Raw genomic sequence first — 19,521 nt, 5'->3', positions numbered from 1 at the left:
GTGTTAAGTCTTATTTAAAAGTAATTATTTAAAACACCTCTTCAGAACAAGTACCATTCATAGCATTAATTTTGATTAAAATTATAGAGAGCACGGTCTGGCAACAAATAGACCGCCGGGCAGTCTATTGTTTGTTTCCGTTTCCTTTCGCTGGGTACTCTGGAATTGTTACACGAGCGGGACGGCCGTGTAATGATCGCACAGTCAATTAGATTATAATTCATTTTTACCCTGGATGGGCGATCGTATTAAAAAAGTGTACATCAGTATTCCTGATGCGGGTTATTCGGTTCTTTTTTACAAAAACCAAGTCGGTGCAGGCTCTATTAAATAAACGTCCGTATAATGGATGACCGTGTGTGTGTTCGTGAAGATCACAAATAATGTTCTACTGAAGTTTATATACGCGATCCCTTGTAAATCGTTATTCCGCGGACTCCGGGAAATGAAGCATTCACCTCAAGTGGCGCGATACAAGCCGTATTTTTCTTAATAAGATACGGATAATAAAATCACAAGCCCGGACGGCACCCGCTCAAGTAATCTGCCGATCAGCTCAATGGATGGATTCGCTCCATTAATGTTACATAAACGATAGACCCGATACGCTCCAGAACCGCTTATCAGCCACCTTGTCGGAGACGCTGGACCCGTCTCCTGGACCAAAGCCCTGATGGTGCCAGCTCGATCTGTCTGGGACAGACCACCGCCGGCCGTATGGAAGCTCCCCGCTCACTTTCCGTAATTAAGTGGTTAATCAGTTTTAGATAGAATTAAGAACCAATTTTTGATCCCTGGGGGTAAGTGCCGAGTCATAATATGTAACATGTTTACTTAAATATATTCTCCATGTTTTATAATGTGCAAAAACAAAACTACTGCTTTCATTTCACTACAATCAGTAGAACCTGTAATCCTTTGTGTGCCCATGCCTTGGCGACAGTTTCATGCTCTGCCCATCCCGAACATTACTCGAGGACCGAGTATTGGCGCGCAGAAAATCTGCAAAGTTCGGGATGGCATTTAATATAAAATATGGCCGGTAACATACTGTTGATGATGAACATTTATGACACAAATGTGTCAAGTTGAAAAAAAAAGAAAATTAGGTATACATATAGGTATATATATTTTTGAAATATAAATTTTTGTTAGAAAAAAACCTATACTTTTCAATCAACTATACAATAATATTTGCAATCATTAGTTGGAGATCCGCATATAAATACCCTTTATCCAATAGTTGTACAGAGAATAATATTAATATCATATTTACAAAACTTTCCTTCGTTCTGACTACCCAACGGATCGCTTATTTGAAGAATTTCAAGTACTTTAATTTAAAGATCTATACAATAAAAAATCATTAGTTAAATTATAGAAGAAAAAGCGAGTACCGGTTTTGAACTGAAAACCGTACTTGATGTAAATATATATTTTTCCGTGCCCAAAATTAAATACTTCATTTTCACGAAATTAAATAATTTTGTGCTTACCGAAGAAGATTTTTTTTCAATCGACTACCGGAAGAAATAAGAAATTAGAAGCATGACAAAATCCAAAAATCGAAATCTGAAAAAATATTTTACAGACAATCTCGTCAAAAAAACTATTTCCGTTTGAATTTATCTTAAAAATAACCGATATCTCATTTATTTTCCAGAAGTGATAATTTCTCCCCCAAATTTATACACGATATTAAGCATTATTACTGATTACATTCATTTAGATACGTTAGTAGTGCACTATCTATATTTTTACCACATTTACCTAACATTTAATATATATATTTTTACTTTCTCACTGCAAACTGCAACGTAGGCTTACTACGGCATATAATACATGTACCTATAATATTAGTAGCTACCGATAAATAAATACAACAATGTACCGTGCATTCCTCTTCCAACCACAAGCAGACACTTTCATGGAAGATTAATATTAAAATATCGTAATATGTAGAAAAATGATATAAATCTTATTTTATATGCACTTACTTATTTTTTTTAATAAAAAAAATAAAAATTCATAAACGCGTCTACTTTTGCAAAAAAAAATCAGTAAATTTTGATTTTCTTCAAAAACCAAAAATTAATGAAATAAATATACAAAAATATGTTACGCAGATATGAAAAGCACAGAAAAAATTAACTAACAACGCCATAATATAATGAAGACATTATCTAAATCTTATCCACAAGTTTTAAAGTGAAGTGCTTAAATAACACGTTAAGCATTAATTAGATAAGTGCCTATTAAAAGATAGATCCAACATATTGAACGTGCACAGGGGGTATTCTCTGAAGAACAGACGAAGCTTACTTTCCCTTATTCCTAATTAAGACTATTGATTAGGTACCAGCACACTTCGCTGACTGGATAGGACATTACTTAGGCCTAACGAGGCAGCATTTGAATACAGAAACCAGCATCCTACTTCTACTGCCAATGAATGCTCGGTGCGAATAATCACCAACAGATGGCCATAAAGTGTCCATCCCGATTGGGAGGCACTGGGGAGGGGCGGGAGGTAATTGTCGGGTTTAGCGCTTTACCGAGTGTTGATGTCGCGGGAAGAAAACTGTACGGAACGATATATTACGAGAAAAAAAGTAGACAATTTATTCTAACTAACAGAGAGAATATACTGCCTTACAACTCAGTATAAGCACACACTTCTTGCTTCGTGCATATTCATATTTAAAAAGATTTAAATATTTCAATCTAAAATGTCTTCCTAGCAGGTTAAAAATAAGAAACTTGTCATCAAGCAAAATAATTGAGTCTGAACCAATTTCCAAAATAAATCTTAATGCAAGAACCAAGCCACAAAGAACATAAGTGTGAAACATTGAACCGCAATAAAGCATTTTTAATTTTAAACTTGCTTCGTCTGTCTAAGGAAAAAGGTATGATCGATGAAATAAATATATTCTCCGACTCACGTGTAAAATTCAAACAAATCTTAATTGGATGTTTTCTTTAAAAAAATGTATTTATTATCCTTGCACTTGTAACTCTTTACTATTTTTATTTTCTTCTCTATTTTATAGTGAAATATAATTATATTTTTGTATCCAATACTGAATTTGTAAATGGATTTATGACCTTAGTAAGATAAAATGTTTCTAAACAACAATAAATATATCGTCGCATACATACTTTTCTGTTATTCGGACTCTGATATGATTCAAAAAATTCCTTGAGTATTTTTTATTGATAATTAAAAGGGGAAATATAACTAAAAACAATAACTAGTGAAAGAAAAAATCCATTGTGAAAATTATTATAAGAAGTTACTTGTTGTCAGCGTTAACTTAGATACATATTTAGCGTAAAATTAAAATCATTGAAATATTTCACTAAAGGCGGAAAACGATTATAGAAGGTATAAACGAATAAAATTGAAAAAAAATAATAGTCCGTTATTACGATTGCGTATTGTTTGAATTTTCATAAAGACCAAAGATAGGTAGGCAGGTACCATTGATGTGACATTACAGATGAAAAGAAAACAACGCCAATATAAACACTGTTTAAATCGGTAGGTACCTAAAATAAATAAACATAGTTATTTTGTTCTTAGTTCTGTATGTTCAGTAGGTAAGTGGAGAGGATTCATAAAATATGTAAATACCCAGGTACCTACACGTACATCATAATTATTTTGGAAAATCACTTCCCGAATAAAATTCTTAATAAATACCTTTGTTTTTAAATCAATTGTATATAATTTTAATTTATATGGAATGCAATATTTTCAAATCACTGACAGCACTAAAAAAAATCACAAAACACGCATATGTTACTAAAAGCCATTGAGTTATGGCCAAAAAATGAGGGATAATAATTCACTTTATCATCATCGATTCACTGAGAAGTCACAAAACTCAAAATAGGGTCTGCATAATAATCAGGTTTCAAAAAATGTACAAAACTTTCAATAAATAACTAACTTATTATTTCCATTAAAACCAAATTTAAAAAAAACTTACACACTCTTATTTCAAGCAATTAAAAAACATTTAAGGTTTAATTTATGATTTCACGAATAATTTATTTGTATTTATTATAATAAATAAATCTCTCGTGGGCACCAACAAGACCGAATAAAATATTTGGCATGAAGATATCGATCAGCCCGCTGTCAATTTTTATAAGAAACGAAGGTGAACATAATTTATCATAGGTGTGTGAAGACAATTTGCAAACCAAGTCGTGATCGTGGAGGAATCTTTCACACAATAATGATTTGATAATATTCAACATTTTAAATAAACATAAAACAATTTTATATTAAGTCAACAAAAGAGAGTTAATTGGAATATTACTCAGAATAAAAAATTACTCTTATTTTTTCTGTGTGTAAAATTAAGTTATTTTTCGGACTTGAATAGTTGAACAATCGTTTTAAATTTATTAACTTTCGTAAGGTTTATTAGAATTCCACTAATTTGCATCTTGAAGAGGTACAAAGATAGTCAAACTTAGTTATTTTTTACGATTTACATCGTAAAATCATGGTTAGTTAGTAATTTTGTGATTTAACTAACAACTCTTCGCGTAGTTTTTCGATAACAGTATTTATATTAAAGATGTAAGCATTGTGTTTCAATGTCTTCAGAAGTCTTTTATTAAGCTTTAGATGGTTCTTTTTATTAAAAAAAAAAACGCCGTTCCGAGATTGAATCTGTAATTTTATATAAAATACGATAAAAAATATGGGGCCAGCTTAAATTTAAGTACTTATTTGTAAAATACTTTTATTCTGATAAAATCACCGCACTGTGCATGGCCGACCGATCGTCCTGAGTAAGAGAGACAAAATGAGGGCTGATGAAAGAAAGGAGGGGGAGATTCTGCTGTCCCGCTTTCGCGCGAGTTCCTCATCATCAAACGGACAAGGAGAATTAACGATAAGAAGAAAAGGTGTTTACTAGATATTGGTAAAAGTTGAATTTCAATCGGGTGAGGTACGCCTTTTTGTTCGGCGCGCATTGACCAGGCATAACAGTTTGCCGCACCTGGATGGACTCTTCCCTCCAGCGGATGGGCGAACGCTAACGAGAAGCTAAACGTCAAGCACCACAAAAAGCGCGATGGTGTGCGTGACGGGAGCGCATTGGTATGGGTAAGTTTTTTTCTGCCAACTAGCAGTGGTGCGAGTCGCCGTGCAGAAGGGCGTAAGTGAAGTTGTCTCGCAGCGGCCGAGCCTACCTTCCGGAGCTGCGGGCCTGCCTAACTGCCTTACCTGTCGGGGCCGGCGGTGGCCTTGTGCGAGCAGCCCGGGTTCACTCCAGTGTGAGAGCAAACAGCCATCGGAGCGGACGTGTGTTGCGCTGCTTTACTTTTCTCTTCAACGTTCCTTGTATCGACCGATGACCGCGAGCTCTGAGCTCGATCGCTGACGTAGTGCATACGGTGTTTACCCTTCGATAGTATTGCCGTACGGTGATCGCGCCGCAAACATAAACCCAGTGATTTTTCTTATCTGAAAATGCCGCCTGTTCATTTTTCGCGGCGGAGATGTAAAATATAGTTCAAGTTACGCAAATCTTCTCAATCTATAAAAGTATATCGTTAGCGCAACAAGCATGGATAATGTTGCTTCGGTGTGTTATTACCAGATGTGGAGAACGGCTTACGGCGCCGTCTCGTTAACTTCAGTTCGTGCATAGTGAACAGCGACCCCAAACTGATGCGGCGTCGCAGAGTTAGGAGTAGTGGAGAGTGTTCGGTGACGTTACAGCCGGTGAGGGTTAACAAAGTGTGTGTTCACGTCCATGAGATGTCCAGACCGGGAGCGGTGTGGGCGGTGGCGCTAGTTCTGGGGGGACTGCTGGGAGTCCTGCCCGCTTCTCTGTCCCAGGCACCAGCTGCCGGGCCCCGCTATCAGGCCCCCGACGAGTGTCGCTGGGTGCCGGCCTGGGCGGGCTCGCAGGATGTGGCGCTTCTGTGCCGCCTGCGTACCATCAACAGCGAGCTGGAGAACACCAACTTCAGCGTGATTCAGCCTCGCCACACGGTGCGCCTGCGCCTCGAGTGCAGCGACGCGCTCTTCTTCCAGAGCTCCCTTAGTCCGGGCAGCTTTGGCCCTTTGGTGGAGCTCCGAGACCTATCGATAGAGTTCTGCAAAATCGGTAACCTGTCGGGCGGAGCCTTCCGCGGACTGAGAGACTTGCGTAATCTCACCCTGCGGACGCACAACACAGATTGGGCGGCCATGGCGCTAGACGTATCACCTGATGCCTTTTCCAGAGAGCTACTCAATCTAGAGCGGTTGGACCTCGGCCATAATAATATGTGGGGGTTGCCCGAGGGCGTTTTATGTCCTCTGAGAAATCTAGAGTATTTGAATTTGACGAAAAACAGAATACGAGATGTGACCGGCTTTAGATTTGCTACTGCCGATCGTCACCCGACAACGAAGTGTGGAGAAAATATAATAGTGATGGACTTATCTAGGAACAGTATAGAGAATTTGCCAGCGGGGGCATTTTCTGGTCTTGGTAGACTGCAGAAAATATATTTGCAAGGAAACGGCCTCTCTTCCCTTGCCGACAGGGCGCTGGAGGGCCTTTCCTCACTGACGACGTTAAGACTATCGGACAATCGATTGAGAAGTCTTCCGCCGGAATTGTTCAGTGACACGCGCGATGTAAAAGAAGTGTATTTTAATAACAATTCGATAAATGTGTTAGCACCAGGGCTATTCGGTGAACTGACTCAGTTGCTCGTGTTGGACTTATCTCAAAATGAGCTGACCGCGGAGTGGATTAATACAGCGACCTTCGCTGGACTCGTGAGACTTGTGGTGTTAGACTTATCAAATAATAGAATTGCCAAATTAGAGACATCAGTATTCAGAGACCTTTACAGTTTACAAATTTTACGATTGCACGACAATTTTATAGAAAGCATTCCAGACAACGCCTTTAGTGCACTATACAACCTTCACACGTTAATCTTGTCAAATAACCGTCTGACTTCTATTGAGGGTAACACGTTCAACGGTCTGTACGTGCTTTCTTTGCTATCCATAGACAATAATAGGATTTCAACAATACACCAAGAAGCGTTGAAAAATTGTTCCAGCTTACAGGATTTACATCTCAACGGGAACAAATTTCAAGAAGTTCCGTCGGTGTTGAAACATGTGCCGATGTTGAAGACATTGGATTTGGGCGAAAATCACATCACCAACCTAGAAAACTCTTCGTTTGGTATGATGCAACAAATGTATGGACTTCGATTAACAGAAAATAATATCGGAAATATTACCAAGGGAATATTCGATAAAATGACAGCGCTTAAAATCTTGAATCTATCTCGTAACAAGATTCAGAAAATAGAACAGGGAGCATTCGACGCAAACTTGAATTTACGAGCAATCAGATTGGATGGAAATTATCTCAGCGATATTGGAGGACTGTTTGCGAAGTTGCCTAGTCTTGTATGGTTGAATATATCGGATAATCAACTGGAATGGTTTGATTACGCTCAGATTCCAACTGGACTGCAGTGGTTGGATATTCACGCCAATAAGATCGCAGAACTCGGAAACTACTTTGAGATAGAATCACAACTGTCTCTGAGTACATTCGACGCCAGTTCAAACAAATTAACTGAAATTACAGGAAGTGCTATTCCAAACTCCGTCGAGATGTTATACCTGAATGATAACTTGATTTCAAAAGTTCAGTCGTATACTTTCTTCAAAAAGCCGAATCTTACGCGGGTTGACCTTTTCGGAAATAAAATAACAAGCTTAGATCCCAACTCCTTGAGAATATCAGCTGTTCCGCAAGACAAGGCGATACCAGAATTCTTTATTGGTGGAAATCCTCTAGAGTGTGATTGTACAATGGAATGGCTTCAGAAAGTGAACGCAGGACGAGCGAGAACTCAGCCGAAGTTGATGGACTTAGACAGCATCCATTGTAAACTGCTGTACAACAGAGGAAACTCTTATGTCCCACTCGTAGAGGCGGCGCCGTATCAATTCTTATGCAAGTATGAGTTCCACTGCTTCGCCCTGTGTCACTGCTGTGACTTCGATGCCTGTGATTGTGAAATGACGTGTCCAACCAATTGCACTTGTTATCACGATCAATCTTGGTCCGCAAATGTCGTTGACTGTTCGTCTTCGGGATACGTTGACAGACTTCCGGAAAGAATTCCGATGGATTCAACACAGTTGTATTTAGACGGTAATGACATAAAAGCCGTACCGAGCCATGCGTTCATAGGCAGAAAACGATTGAAAGTGTTATTTTTGAACGCATCAAACATTGAAGTAATTCACAACAGAACTTTCAACGGACTGAAGGAATTAGAAGTGCTGCATTTACATCACAACCGATTGAATTATTTATCAGGACACGAATTCGAAGGACTTGACAATCTTCAAGAGCTGTACATCCAACATAACAGAATTGCATCTATTGGAAATGGAACTTTTACCCACATGACTAGATTGAGAATTCTGAATATGGACCATAATAGATTAACCATTTACTCAATGTGGTACTTGACTACGGGATTGACTGAAATAACTCTGGCTTCTAATCCTTGGAATTGTGATTGCGAATTTACAGAGCAATTCAGAGAGTGGTTAAACCGAGTACAGACCGTTACAGACATGTCGACTGTAAGATGCGTTTTCAACGGTAACAGTACCGAGCTTGACTTTTACACGGAAGAAATATTTTCTGATAACCCAGATAACGGTTTCTACATTGCCCAGGAGAATTCAACAGCTTGCACAGGCCTACAAAGTATCAACAACAGCATCAACGGAAATTTGACGGCCACGAAAAATATAATTCAAAGACAAGCTATTCAAGATTACATCCCGTTGCTGATGGCAACGCTCGGAGCCTTCCTGTTGATAATATTTATGACTCTGATGATATTCATATTCAGACAAGAAATGAGAGTATGGTTCCATTCCCGGTTCGGTATACGCTTATTCTACCGCCCGACGGATCTGGATACCGACGACAGAGAAAAACTGTTCGACGCATTCGTCAGTTATAGTTCGAAAGATGAGGCTTTTGTGGCGGAGGAGTTGGCGCCTGCACTGGAACACGGAGACCCTCAGTACAAGCTGTGTCTGCACTACAGAGATTTTCCGGTGGGAGGCTTCATAGCAGACACCATAGTCCAGGCGGTAGAGTCCAGCCGCCGGACAATAATGGTGCTCAGTGAAAACTTCATCAAGTCCGAATGGTGCCGATTTGAGTTTAAGTCCGCGCACCACCAGGTGTTGCGGGACCGGAGGAGGAGGCTCATCGTGGTCCTTCTCGGGGAGGTTCCTCAGAAGGACCTCGACCCAGACATCCGACTTTACCTCAAGACAAACACCTATCTCCAGTGGGGAGATAAGTTGTTCTGGGAGAAGTTGAGGTTCGCGCTTCCTGACGTCCCCAACAACAGGAGGCGAGGGATGGTGAGCGGCGCTCCGCCCCTGCAGCGGCCCCACCGCCAGCAGCACTCCCGGAACCACACGGCAAACCGGGGGCCGGCGCTCCCCATGGCCGCCCCCAGGACGGTCTCAATACACATCTAGTGACACTGTGAAACCTAAAAACCGTGTTTTCAACATTTCGTGCTATCTTTTTTAAATGTGTATAAAAACAATCACCAATAAAAGTTAGAAATGGTGGAAAATACTTTAATATAAAAACTGTAAATACAAATAATGTTTTTAACAGTGACAATGAAAAATCATTCATAAAAATAATTTATCGTGTACGATGCTTAATAAAAATGTGATATACCTACAATAGTTTGTAAATATTATTTATGTATATAAAAGTCACTAAAAATGTAAATTATAAATAAATTGTCTACGAAAAAGAGTAGGTAACAAGTCGTAGGAGTGTACATTGAGAATATTAACTAGTGCAATGCAAAATGATCATTTCCTAAAGAATGTTGTGAATAATAAATTGTCAAAGGACTGATTGAAACGCCGCGCCGAGTGGAAACCTATTTAAATATAATATTATCTAATTACTATGAAAATTTGTAAAAAACGTGTTACTGTGATATTAATGTTCGACTATAGGCCGAATGGCTTTGTAAATTTTTATATTTGGTAAAGTATGATATGTGATTGACTTTGCAATTTATATTCCCATATGTATACGAATAAAATTTCAATTAAAACAACTATAGTCTTTTCTGTTATAGAAATTAAAACAAAACACACGACCCATAATATATTTCTAAGAATCAACCAACAAACAATATTTAGTACACCATAAGAGGTTAATCTACTTATATCATAACAATCACACAAAATAATTTCTTGAAAAAGTGATGTTACCTACCTACACAAATTTAAAGAAATATAAAAAAATTAATGGTTACACTCTTGTATTTGTTCATTATTATATATGTTTATATTAAGTAGGTACCTGATAAGAAAAACAAATTAAAATTTCATCTTATAAGTACCTATGGATCTAGCTGTGTGTGCAGGTGAGATCACCATCTGTTGATTTGTCACTTCTAGTCTAGACAAATTAAAACATATTGACAATATTGTACTTACACCTTTGAGACAGATTTAAAAAATCATACACCCATCAATTTTATTAGTAACCACAACCAAAATCTGTGTTTTGAAAATGTTTTTCAAAGGATAAAAGTATAACCGTGGTGGATCTACAACAAAAATCTAACGGCGATGTATTTCGGGTTTTGTTTTGGAAGAGTTCTATTTTTTAATGTACTTATTGATTCATATTTTGCTACTTGTTTCGATACATTCGTAAAAGTTACCTAATTTCAAGAATGCTTGTAAATGATACGGATGTCTCGAAACCTGTATATTAAATGTTAATAAATAAGTAACAGATATACACTAAAAAAAACTCTTTCATAACAAAATGTCCACAAATTATTACATAGTTAATGCCGAAGAAATACAATATATGTTTTTTTATAAAATAAAAATCTATAGAAAACTCCCTTTTAAGGAATAATATACCGAATATTCATTGAACTGCATTTTATTAGTGAATTCGCTTCCTCACAGTTTGGAAATGTCTTCGAAAGGCGAAATTACAGCCACACTTAATACAAATAGATATACCTAGCAATCTTTAAAAGACTTGTAATATTTAAAAAAATATATAAAAACTGTTAAAAATAAACAAAAAAAATTCTGGAAATCAATTAAATTAAACACAATGGTGTCTTCTCGCTGTTACATTTCAATAGTGAAAAAGCTGGGATAACCCCGTTTGAAGATCCCAGCTACGAGTATGTCTGATACCGAGCTATGCCATATACAAGTATTTTATATTATTTATTTTTAACAGCACAAAAGAGCCCTTGTCCAATCAAACCTGAACCTCAGATTTGTGGTGAATTAACCGTTTCAAATGACATTACATGATATCTATTATGTCACATCAGTTTATAGACGATTTACGAATACAGCCATAAAAAAGTAAGGCCGTCTTGTATAGCGTATTTCTATGGACAGCTAAATGATTGCGAGAACATAAGAACTGATATATAATTCAATATTTTCTCTCAATTTAAAAAAAGATTTAGGAAATTAAGGCGAGAAAATTTTACTACACAGCTTTTGTCATAAATTGCCACATTAAATGTGTAATTTATGGGTAATAACGGCATTTATAGTTGAATTATTTTAATATTACTTCAGATTTATTTAAAAAGAAATTTTATTATTTTACAGCGAGAAACTTTAATGATTCATTTAAAATTGCATTTCAGTAAATGACGTAAAAGTTTATTTGACATAAAATACTAAATTTCAATACGAAAAATAAATTTGTTTTTGAAAAAGATTAAATCTTATCGTAACTATTGTGAAATATAAAATTGCTTGTAAAATTGACATTTCATCACTAAAAAAACCTAAATTGAAAAAGGTAATAAAAATACCATGTTTGATGAAACGTCCGGCTAATTGTTATTTTTGATATCTTGTTTAAATTCAGGATTTTTAAAAAAAAAATTAAAAGGGAAGGTAACAAATATTAATAATATTAATATCTATCTACTTAATTTAATAAGAAAAATATGGACACTTAGAAAGAGTAGCATGGGAAGAAGAACGGGAATCAGAAAACAAAGGTTTGGAATTACCAGGCCAGTCAATACTGGTCACTCAACGTTGGGAATGTCTTGAAGGCAACGTTTCTATTCTATGTTTCTATTGAAAAAAACATTTTTAGACGCCAAAATTTTTTTTTAAATTATTCTCATTTCCAAATGAGAATAATTAAAAAAAAAAACAGCAAAAAAAGGTTGCGTGTCATACCAAAAACTCTACAAGTTAACTAACGTTATGAAATTAGAAAACATTTTTCTGTCAGGAATTTCTGTGTTAACGAAACTATTCCCACTTGCTAAGTTATTTCCAATACGAATTTTGAAATATCCAATTAACTGTCAAAAATAAAGCAGGAATCCATATGAAAGTTCACAATCATTTAATTATGAAGTGAACGACATCGGTATCTACATACCGTAAGGTAAACCGCAAGCCTTGGTTTAATTTTCTCGGCTGCGTACGAAATTCTTACCCACTTCACTTGCCGATAAATATCATTTTACGACACATCCAGATAATAGAAAATGGTTTGTCAGCAATGAGTAATCAATGCGGGTCTAATCACTCCTATCGCGGGCATATCTCTTACTACTCGCTTGCGTGTATAATGTATAAGATTCGTATAATGAATCGCAAACCACATGGCACCCGCCGCAACGCGTTTCGGTCGATGTCGCAGAAGACGCAAAAATAATATATCTATACGGTGTTCCGTTACGGTACGCAATAAAGTAAATTACGGAACAAAATACAAGAAAATCTAAGTTGAAAAATTAAATAGAATTGCAATTGGTATTTGTTTTGAATCGTCAGTCTAGATTCCAATAGGATTAGAGTGGTTAACATTATACTCGCGCTACATTTATTTTAACGCACGTTAATAATATTCTTGACAGAAAAATTAACAGTTTTTTTAAATAGAACAATTTAGTTAAACACAAAATAATACTTTGCATTTTTGTATGCACATTTATTACATAAATGCTTCGATATTGGTCAATGATTAAATTATTGTACTTAAAAATAATACCTTCTTGGCTTTTTATAGCACTATTTCCGTGAAAATCACCTCAAGGGCGATTAAAACGGGAAATGGAATAAGTAAAACTGTAGTTATAATTATCATAAAATACTTAACCACCATAATACAAATGGCTATATATTTAGAGATGTCGCAAGTCAGGCTGTGAAAAGGTCTGAACAGTGGGAAAAATGGTCAAAATAAAAGACAATAATTTGAGCAATACCTACATAGTACAAAATGAAAAAGTTTTATGATTAAAAGCTAAATAAAAGGTACAACCGGCTAGCTCTGAAGGTAGCTTCAGAGTAAGTAGAGTCTGATTTAAGTTTTATTGATAACTAGCTCTCTAAACTAGCTATGGAGATTTAAAATCGGAATAAAACTGTAGATTTGTAAAAAAATCAAATGCACGCCACAGTGTCCGCCACTCGGCCACAAAAACACAGAAACTCGCCTTTATAAAACTACTTATTTTTATTAAACAAATAAAATAATTAATTGTACAAAATTCATTATTGAATTTTGAAAAAGAAAAAATAAATTCTCAGCTTTTAATTATTTGTATTTCTAAATCTATTGTGATTAGTTCGTATATTTAATAAAAATAAAAATTAATAATAACTCTTTTATTAATGTTAAACGTTGGTTAGTATATACCTAGGTACGGAGATCGAGAAAACAAAAACAGAAAAGGATTTACCTACTGATTTTATATCTTTGCAACTAAAGATTTAGGTAATAAAAAATAAAGGTAGGCCAACAGCCAAGATCCAAAATAAATCTCACATCACAATTTTGCTTTATACCATGGAATCTAGTTTATGGAACACCCTTTCATTTTACAATGATAATAATAATAATCTACATCTGCAATTAAACTGAAAAAACCACAGAACACGTGCTCATCTGCCGCAAAACTTGATACCTGTTGCGTTCAGTCGTTCAGCGGTAGTCCGGGCAGCCAGTGGCGTAACAAGTAGGTGTAATCCGACGCGGGTTCGATCCCGGACCAAAAATGTATTAGTCTTCCCCGTAATGTTGAATCGCTCCGTCTGTGTATGGTTTCATAAATTATTGTTGCGGTCTGCGTTATTGTTTGGCCGTGTGAGAAAATTAATAATTTCGGTAATTTCGAATTTGTTGGATCGATGAAGCGGAAAGTTAAGAGCGGTAAATTGGTGTGAAGAGTGCGAATGGAATTGCTTATCTTGAATTAATCAATACATAATAAAAAAAACACGTGTGATTGAAATCATTGAAACCTTTTTAAGATAACTGATGTAATAGATTTATAATTCAAAAGATTATAGTTTAATATAAACATAGGAGTCCATACCAAAAAGGTAAACTATATTATATTTTACAATTTCATTTGTTAACCACATCTTTATGTTTTTCACTAGCATAAACTCTTTGCCAGCGTGTTGTTTATAATATGTAAATCAAATACGGTATTAACATTGTTTTACTGTAAAATTTTCTTTACGGGGCTAATAAATACTTAATATGTCAATACATCAATGATGTTCCATACAAATAGCGACAACAAAAAACGATAATAATATGGAAGAAACAAATATTAGGGAAAGAAAAGACATGAGATACATGTATATATATGTAGTCATGTATATATTAAAATGAGGCATTCTAGTGATTTGTTTTTGGGGTATTATACCTATTATCTACTCTATTACTACCTCCTTCTTTAGCCAACGTTTCGGACAGCATTGCAGTTTCCATCATCAAGGCAGATGTGTTGTTGGGGTATTATGCCGTGTTGCGCTACCTCCTTCTTTAGCCAACGTTTGGGACAACGTTGCAGTGTCCACCATCGGGGCAGATTTCAAATCATACCCGAGGCATTCTAATATTAAAATATCAGAGAATGGAAAGAATAAGTGCAATCAAAAAATGTAATTCACATCTTACCATCAGGTATCAATTTTAATGTAAATTATTAAACATTTTTATTGAAGTACAGAAGTTGTTTTACAGCTTTGTAAAGTGCTCTTGATTTGGAATTCCAAAAAGTTTGGTCTGTAAAATATAGCCAAGCAATTCTATTGGAAGTAGGGTTCATAAACTTGAATTTAATGCATGTTCAAGCCGTAAGTAACAATGACAAAAAGCGAACTTTGGTATAACTATTTACTTATATGGTGCGAAGACTGTTAGAAATATCTGATTTAAATATATTTATGATATTTAACACGCGTAAACCTACGTAGTAATTTGAGGAGAATCTAGACTACGAAAGTATCACCAATAAAATATTAATGACAATTGAACCATGGAAACTAATTCAAAAGTGGGCATATTTTTGCTATAATATAGAAGAAAAAACATTTTATAGTGAGCTTTTTTGTGGGGAATGTTTAAAATCATTATAATATTCTGGTTGTTAACGCCAGTTTCATATCTTTTGTAATTATCTGTGATTCTAATTTATTGTATGATTAGGATATCAAAATTGCTTTGCTGATGATACGTCTCTTGCAATCAGGTTTGATTCATTAATATTCGTTTATAGCAAGTTATTCCAACAAGCGAATTAGATGAATATTCATGTGAGAATGTGTTAACGAAAGTCATCGATATTCTTATTGAAATTTGTTGGTATCTACGTGCAACTGATGCCATGATTTTAATTATTCTATTTTATTTTAAACGGTACCTGGTACTTACATAAAATTACACTGATGAAGTCATAACTATAGGTATCTATTTGTTTTTGAGTAGGAAAAAAATAAGCAATTCGTTTACTTCAACAAAATTACAAGACGATATTCCCCGAGGGGCAGGTACATTATATGGTATAAAGATTTTTTTTTATATTCAAAGACTTATTGCGCCTAATAATATAACATAAATTAAGATTAAGTAGGTATATTTCCATCTGAAAACATATTCGCACCTTGATAAAACATAACAATATTCATAAAGAATAAGGACGAGTTATTTCACAGAATTTGAAAAATTCTCAATATTTGTGTCTATCTGATTCAAGTTCAAAGATCATCCAAATACTTACTGTGAAATAATCGGACCACGATGACATAAATAATAATTAGGTCTTGAAAAGAACTTTAATTTTAACTTTAAAATATGATGAATTGTTCAAATTCTGTGATACAACCCGCCCTTATTCTCGTGTTGTTTGTTTTGAGTAATGTTGAAAAACACAGAAAAAATTGAGAATTTGATATTAAAATGAATGAAGAAAAATGAAAAATAAACTTGGACATAAGTAGGAGGAAACGTAACACGGCACAAAATAAAACAATTAAACACATTAAAAAAAATTCAAACGAAATTGCTTTTTAACAAAATATTATTTTTTCCATATTGAGGAAAATCGTATGAGTATTTTTTCCAGAATAGTAAATATATAATCATCGTTGAAAGAATGCTATTCGATTTATTGGGCATCAGATCGCACTGCGCATCCATTCATGCGCTCGAATGCAGCTTGGTGTGCCTGCAGGGCATTGTGCAGCAGGGAAGAGAAGGGGATAGGGAAACCGCAGGCGGACGCCGCTGTGGGAAAGGCCAGACAAGCCGGCGCGAGACAATGCGCCAGCACCGGACACCACAAAACCACGAAAACAAATCAGGGATCGGAACAGATGATGGCCGAGATGATGGCCAACGCCTGAACAGGGGTGGACCGGCAGAAGAAGATCAAAAAAACCTATAGGTAAAACAGTCAAGCTCTAGTCCTCTCGTAAGTATGTAGATAGGACTTCATGTGAATAATAAGTCAGTGAATACGTTAAGGGCCATTCATTTCACAGAATTTGATCAAATTTCATAGTTATTTTTCAAGTTCTGTTTGAATATCATTATAGACCAGTTGCTACACAGAGTTGAAATAATAACAGAACTTGAATAGAATTTTCACGTGACTTCAAAATTAATTTCTAAATTTGTCGAATGTTCAAATTCTGTGAAACCACCCGTCCATAGAGTTTAGATACTTCCGAATTTCAAACAATTTGCACAATCAAAACATATTTGTGAATTTTGTTATTGCTAAATTATTTATTAACGCGCCATTTGGATTCCCAAAGAGTTCGTGGTATGTAGCTAGCCCAACACTCACATGAAGGGTTCGAGGTTAGTAGATAGCCCAACACTCACATAAAGGGTTCGGGGTTAGTAGCTAGCCCAACCCTTACATAAAGGGTCCGGGGTTAGTAGCTAGCCAAACACTCACATAAAGGGTCCGGGGTTAGTAGCTAGCCCAACACTCACATAAAGGGTTCGGGGTTAGTAGCTAGCCCAACACATACATAAAGAGTTCGGGGTTAGTAGCTAGCCCAACACTCACATAAATGGTCCGAGGTTAGTAGCTAGCCCAACACTCACATAAATGGTTCGGGGGTTAGTAGCTAGCCCAACACTCACATAAAGGGTTCGGGGTTAGTAGCTAGCCCAACACATACATAAAGAGTTCGGGGTTAGTAGCTAGCCCAACACTCACATAAATGGTCCGAGGTTAGTAGCTAGCCCAACACTCACATAAATGGTTCGGGGGTTAGTAGCTAGCCCAACACTCACATAAAGGGTCCGAGGTTAGTAGCTAGCCCAACACTCACATAAATGGTCCGAGGTTAGTAGCTAGCCCAACACTCACATAAAGGGTCCGAGGTTAGTAGCTAGCCCAACACTCACATAAAGGGTCCGAGGTTAGTAGCTAGCCCAACACTCACATAAATGGTCCGAGGTTAGTAGCTAGCCCAACACTCACATAAAGGGTCCGAGGTTAGTAGCTAGCCCAACACTCACATAAATGGTTCGGGGGTTAGTAGCTAGCCCAACACTCACATAAAGGGTCCGAGGTTAGTAGCTAGCCCAACACTCACATAAATGGTCCGAGGTTAGTAGCTAGCCCAACACTCACATAAATGGTTCGGGGGTTAGTAGCTAGCCCAACACTCACATAAATAGTTCGGGGTTAGTAGCTTTTCCCAACACTCACATAAATGGTCCGAGGTTAGTAGCTAGCCCAACACTCACATAAATGGTTCGGGGGTTAGTAGCTAGCCCAACACTCACATAAAGGGTCCGAGGTTAGTAGCTAGCCCAACACTCACATAAATGGTCCGAGGTTAGTAGCTAGCCCAACACTCACATAAAGGGTCCGAGGTTAGTAGCTAGCCCAACACTCACATAAATGGTCCGAGGTTAGTAGTTAGCCCAACACTCACATAAAGGGTCCGAGGTTAGTAGCTAGCCCAACACTCACATAAATGGTCCGAGGTTAGTAGCTAGCCCAACACTCACATAAAGGGTCCGAGGTTAGTAGCTAGCCCAACACTCACATAAATGGTTCGGGGGTTAGTAGCTAGCCCAACACTCACATAAAGGGTCCGAGGTTAGTAGCTAGCCCAACACTCACATAAATGGTCCGAGGTTAGTAGCTAGCCCAACACTCACATAAATGGTTCGGGGGTTAGTAGCTAGCCCAACACTCACATAAATAGTTCGGGGTTAGTAGCTTTTCCCAACACTCACATAAATGGTTCGGGGGTTAGTAGCTAGCCCAACACTCACATAAATGGTCCGAGGTTAGTAGCTAGCCCAACACTCACATAAAGGGTCCGAGGTTAGTAGCTAGCCCAACGTTCACATAAATGGTCCGAGGTTAGTAGCTAGCCCAACACTCACATAAATGGTCCGAGGTTAGTAGCTAGCCCAACACTCACATAAATGTCCGAGGTTAGTAGCTAGCCCAATACTCACATAAATGGTTCGGGGGTTAGTAGCTAGCCCAACACTCACATAAATAGTTCGGGGTTAGTAGCTTTTCCCAACACTCACATAAATGGTTCGGGGGTTAGTAGCTAGCCCAACACTCACATAAATGGTCCGAGGTTAGTAGCTAGCCCAACACTCACATAAAGGGTCCGAGGTTAGTAGCTAGCCCAACGTTCACATAAATGGTCCGAGGTTAGTAGCTAGCCCAACACTCACATAAATGGTCCGAGGTTAGTAGCTAGCCCAACACTCACATAAATGGTCCGAGGTTAGTAGCTAGCCCAACACTCACATAAATGGTTCGGGGGTTAGTAGCTAGCCCAACACTCACATAAATAGTTCGGGGTTAATAGCTTTTCCCAACACTCACATAAATGGTTCGGGGGTTAGTAGCTAGCCCAACATTTACGCAAATCTATAATTTCATTCCAAGATTGATGAAATGCATTTGCCCAATTGACCTTAAAAACAAGAGAAAGATTTCGAAAAACCACCACCATCCCCTTTTCACACCCCTTAAGGTAGAATTTTGATAATTCTTGTTTAATTTCTACACAGTTGACATTCCAAATAAGATGAAAATCACTGTCCACATATGATTTAGAAAAACTCTATAACTAGCCCGGGCAACACGTGG

At 36.8% G+C, this 19,521-nt stretch overlaps 1 protein-coding gene across 1 annotated transcript; it reads left to right on the top strand.

Annotated features, from left to right (window-relative positions):
* Nucleotides 1-5,311: 5,311 nt before the first annotated feature.
* On the top strand, nt 5,312-10,150 carry Tollo (Toll-like receptor Tollo). The gene has a single exon (XM_089637475.1). It carries the CDS (start codon nt 5,699-5,701, stop codon nt 9,569-9,571), a length of 3,873 nt encoding a protein of 1,290 aa, XP_089493601.1. The 5' UTR covers nt 5,312-5,698; the 3' UTR covers nt 9,572-10,150.
* Nucleotides 10,151-19,521: the final 9,371 nt, after the last annotated feature.

This window comes from Hesperophylax consimilis, chromosome 11 (assembly GCF_061612785.1).
Source record: "Hesperophylax consimilis isolate HC1 chromosome 11, BYU_Hcon_1.0, whole genome shotgun sequence".
NCBI classification, from domain to species: domain Eukaryota; kingdom Metazoa; phylum Arthropoda; class Insecta; order Trichoptera; family Limnephilidae; genus Hesperophylax; species Hesperophylax consimilis.
This window is presented reverse-complemented; position numbering and strand designations above follow the sequence as displayed.

Coding starts and splice junctions, on each gene's coding strand:
- Tollo (XM_089637475.1), top strand. CDS start 5,699: ATGCGGCGTCGCAGAGTTAGGAGTAGTGGAGAGTGTTCGGTGACGTTA.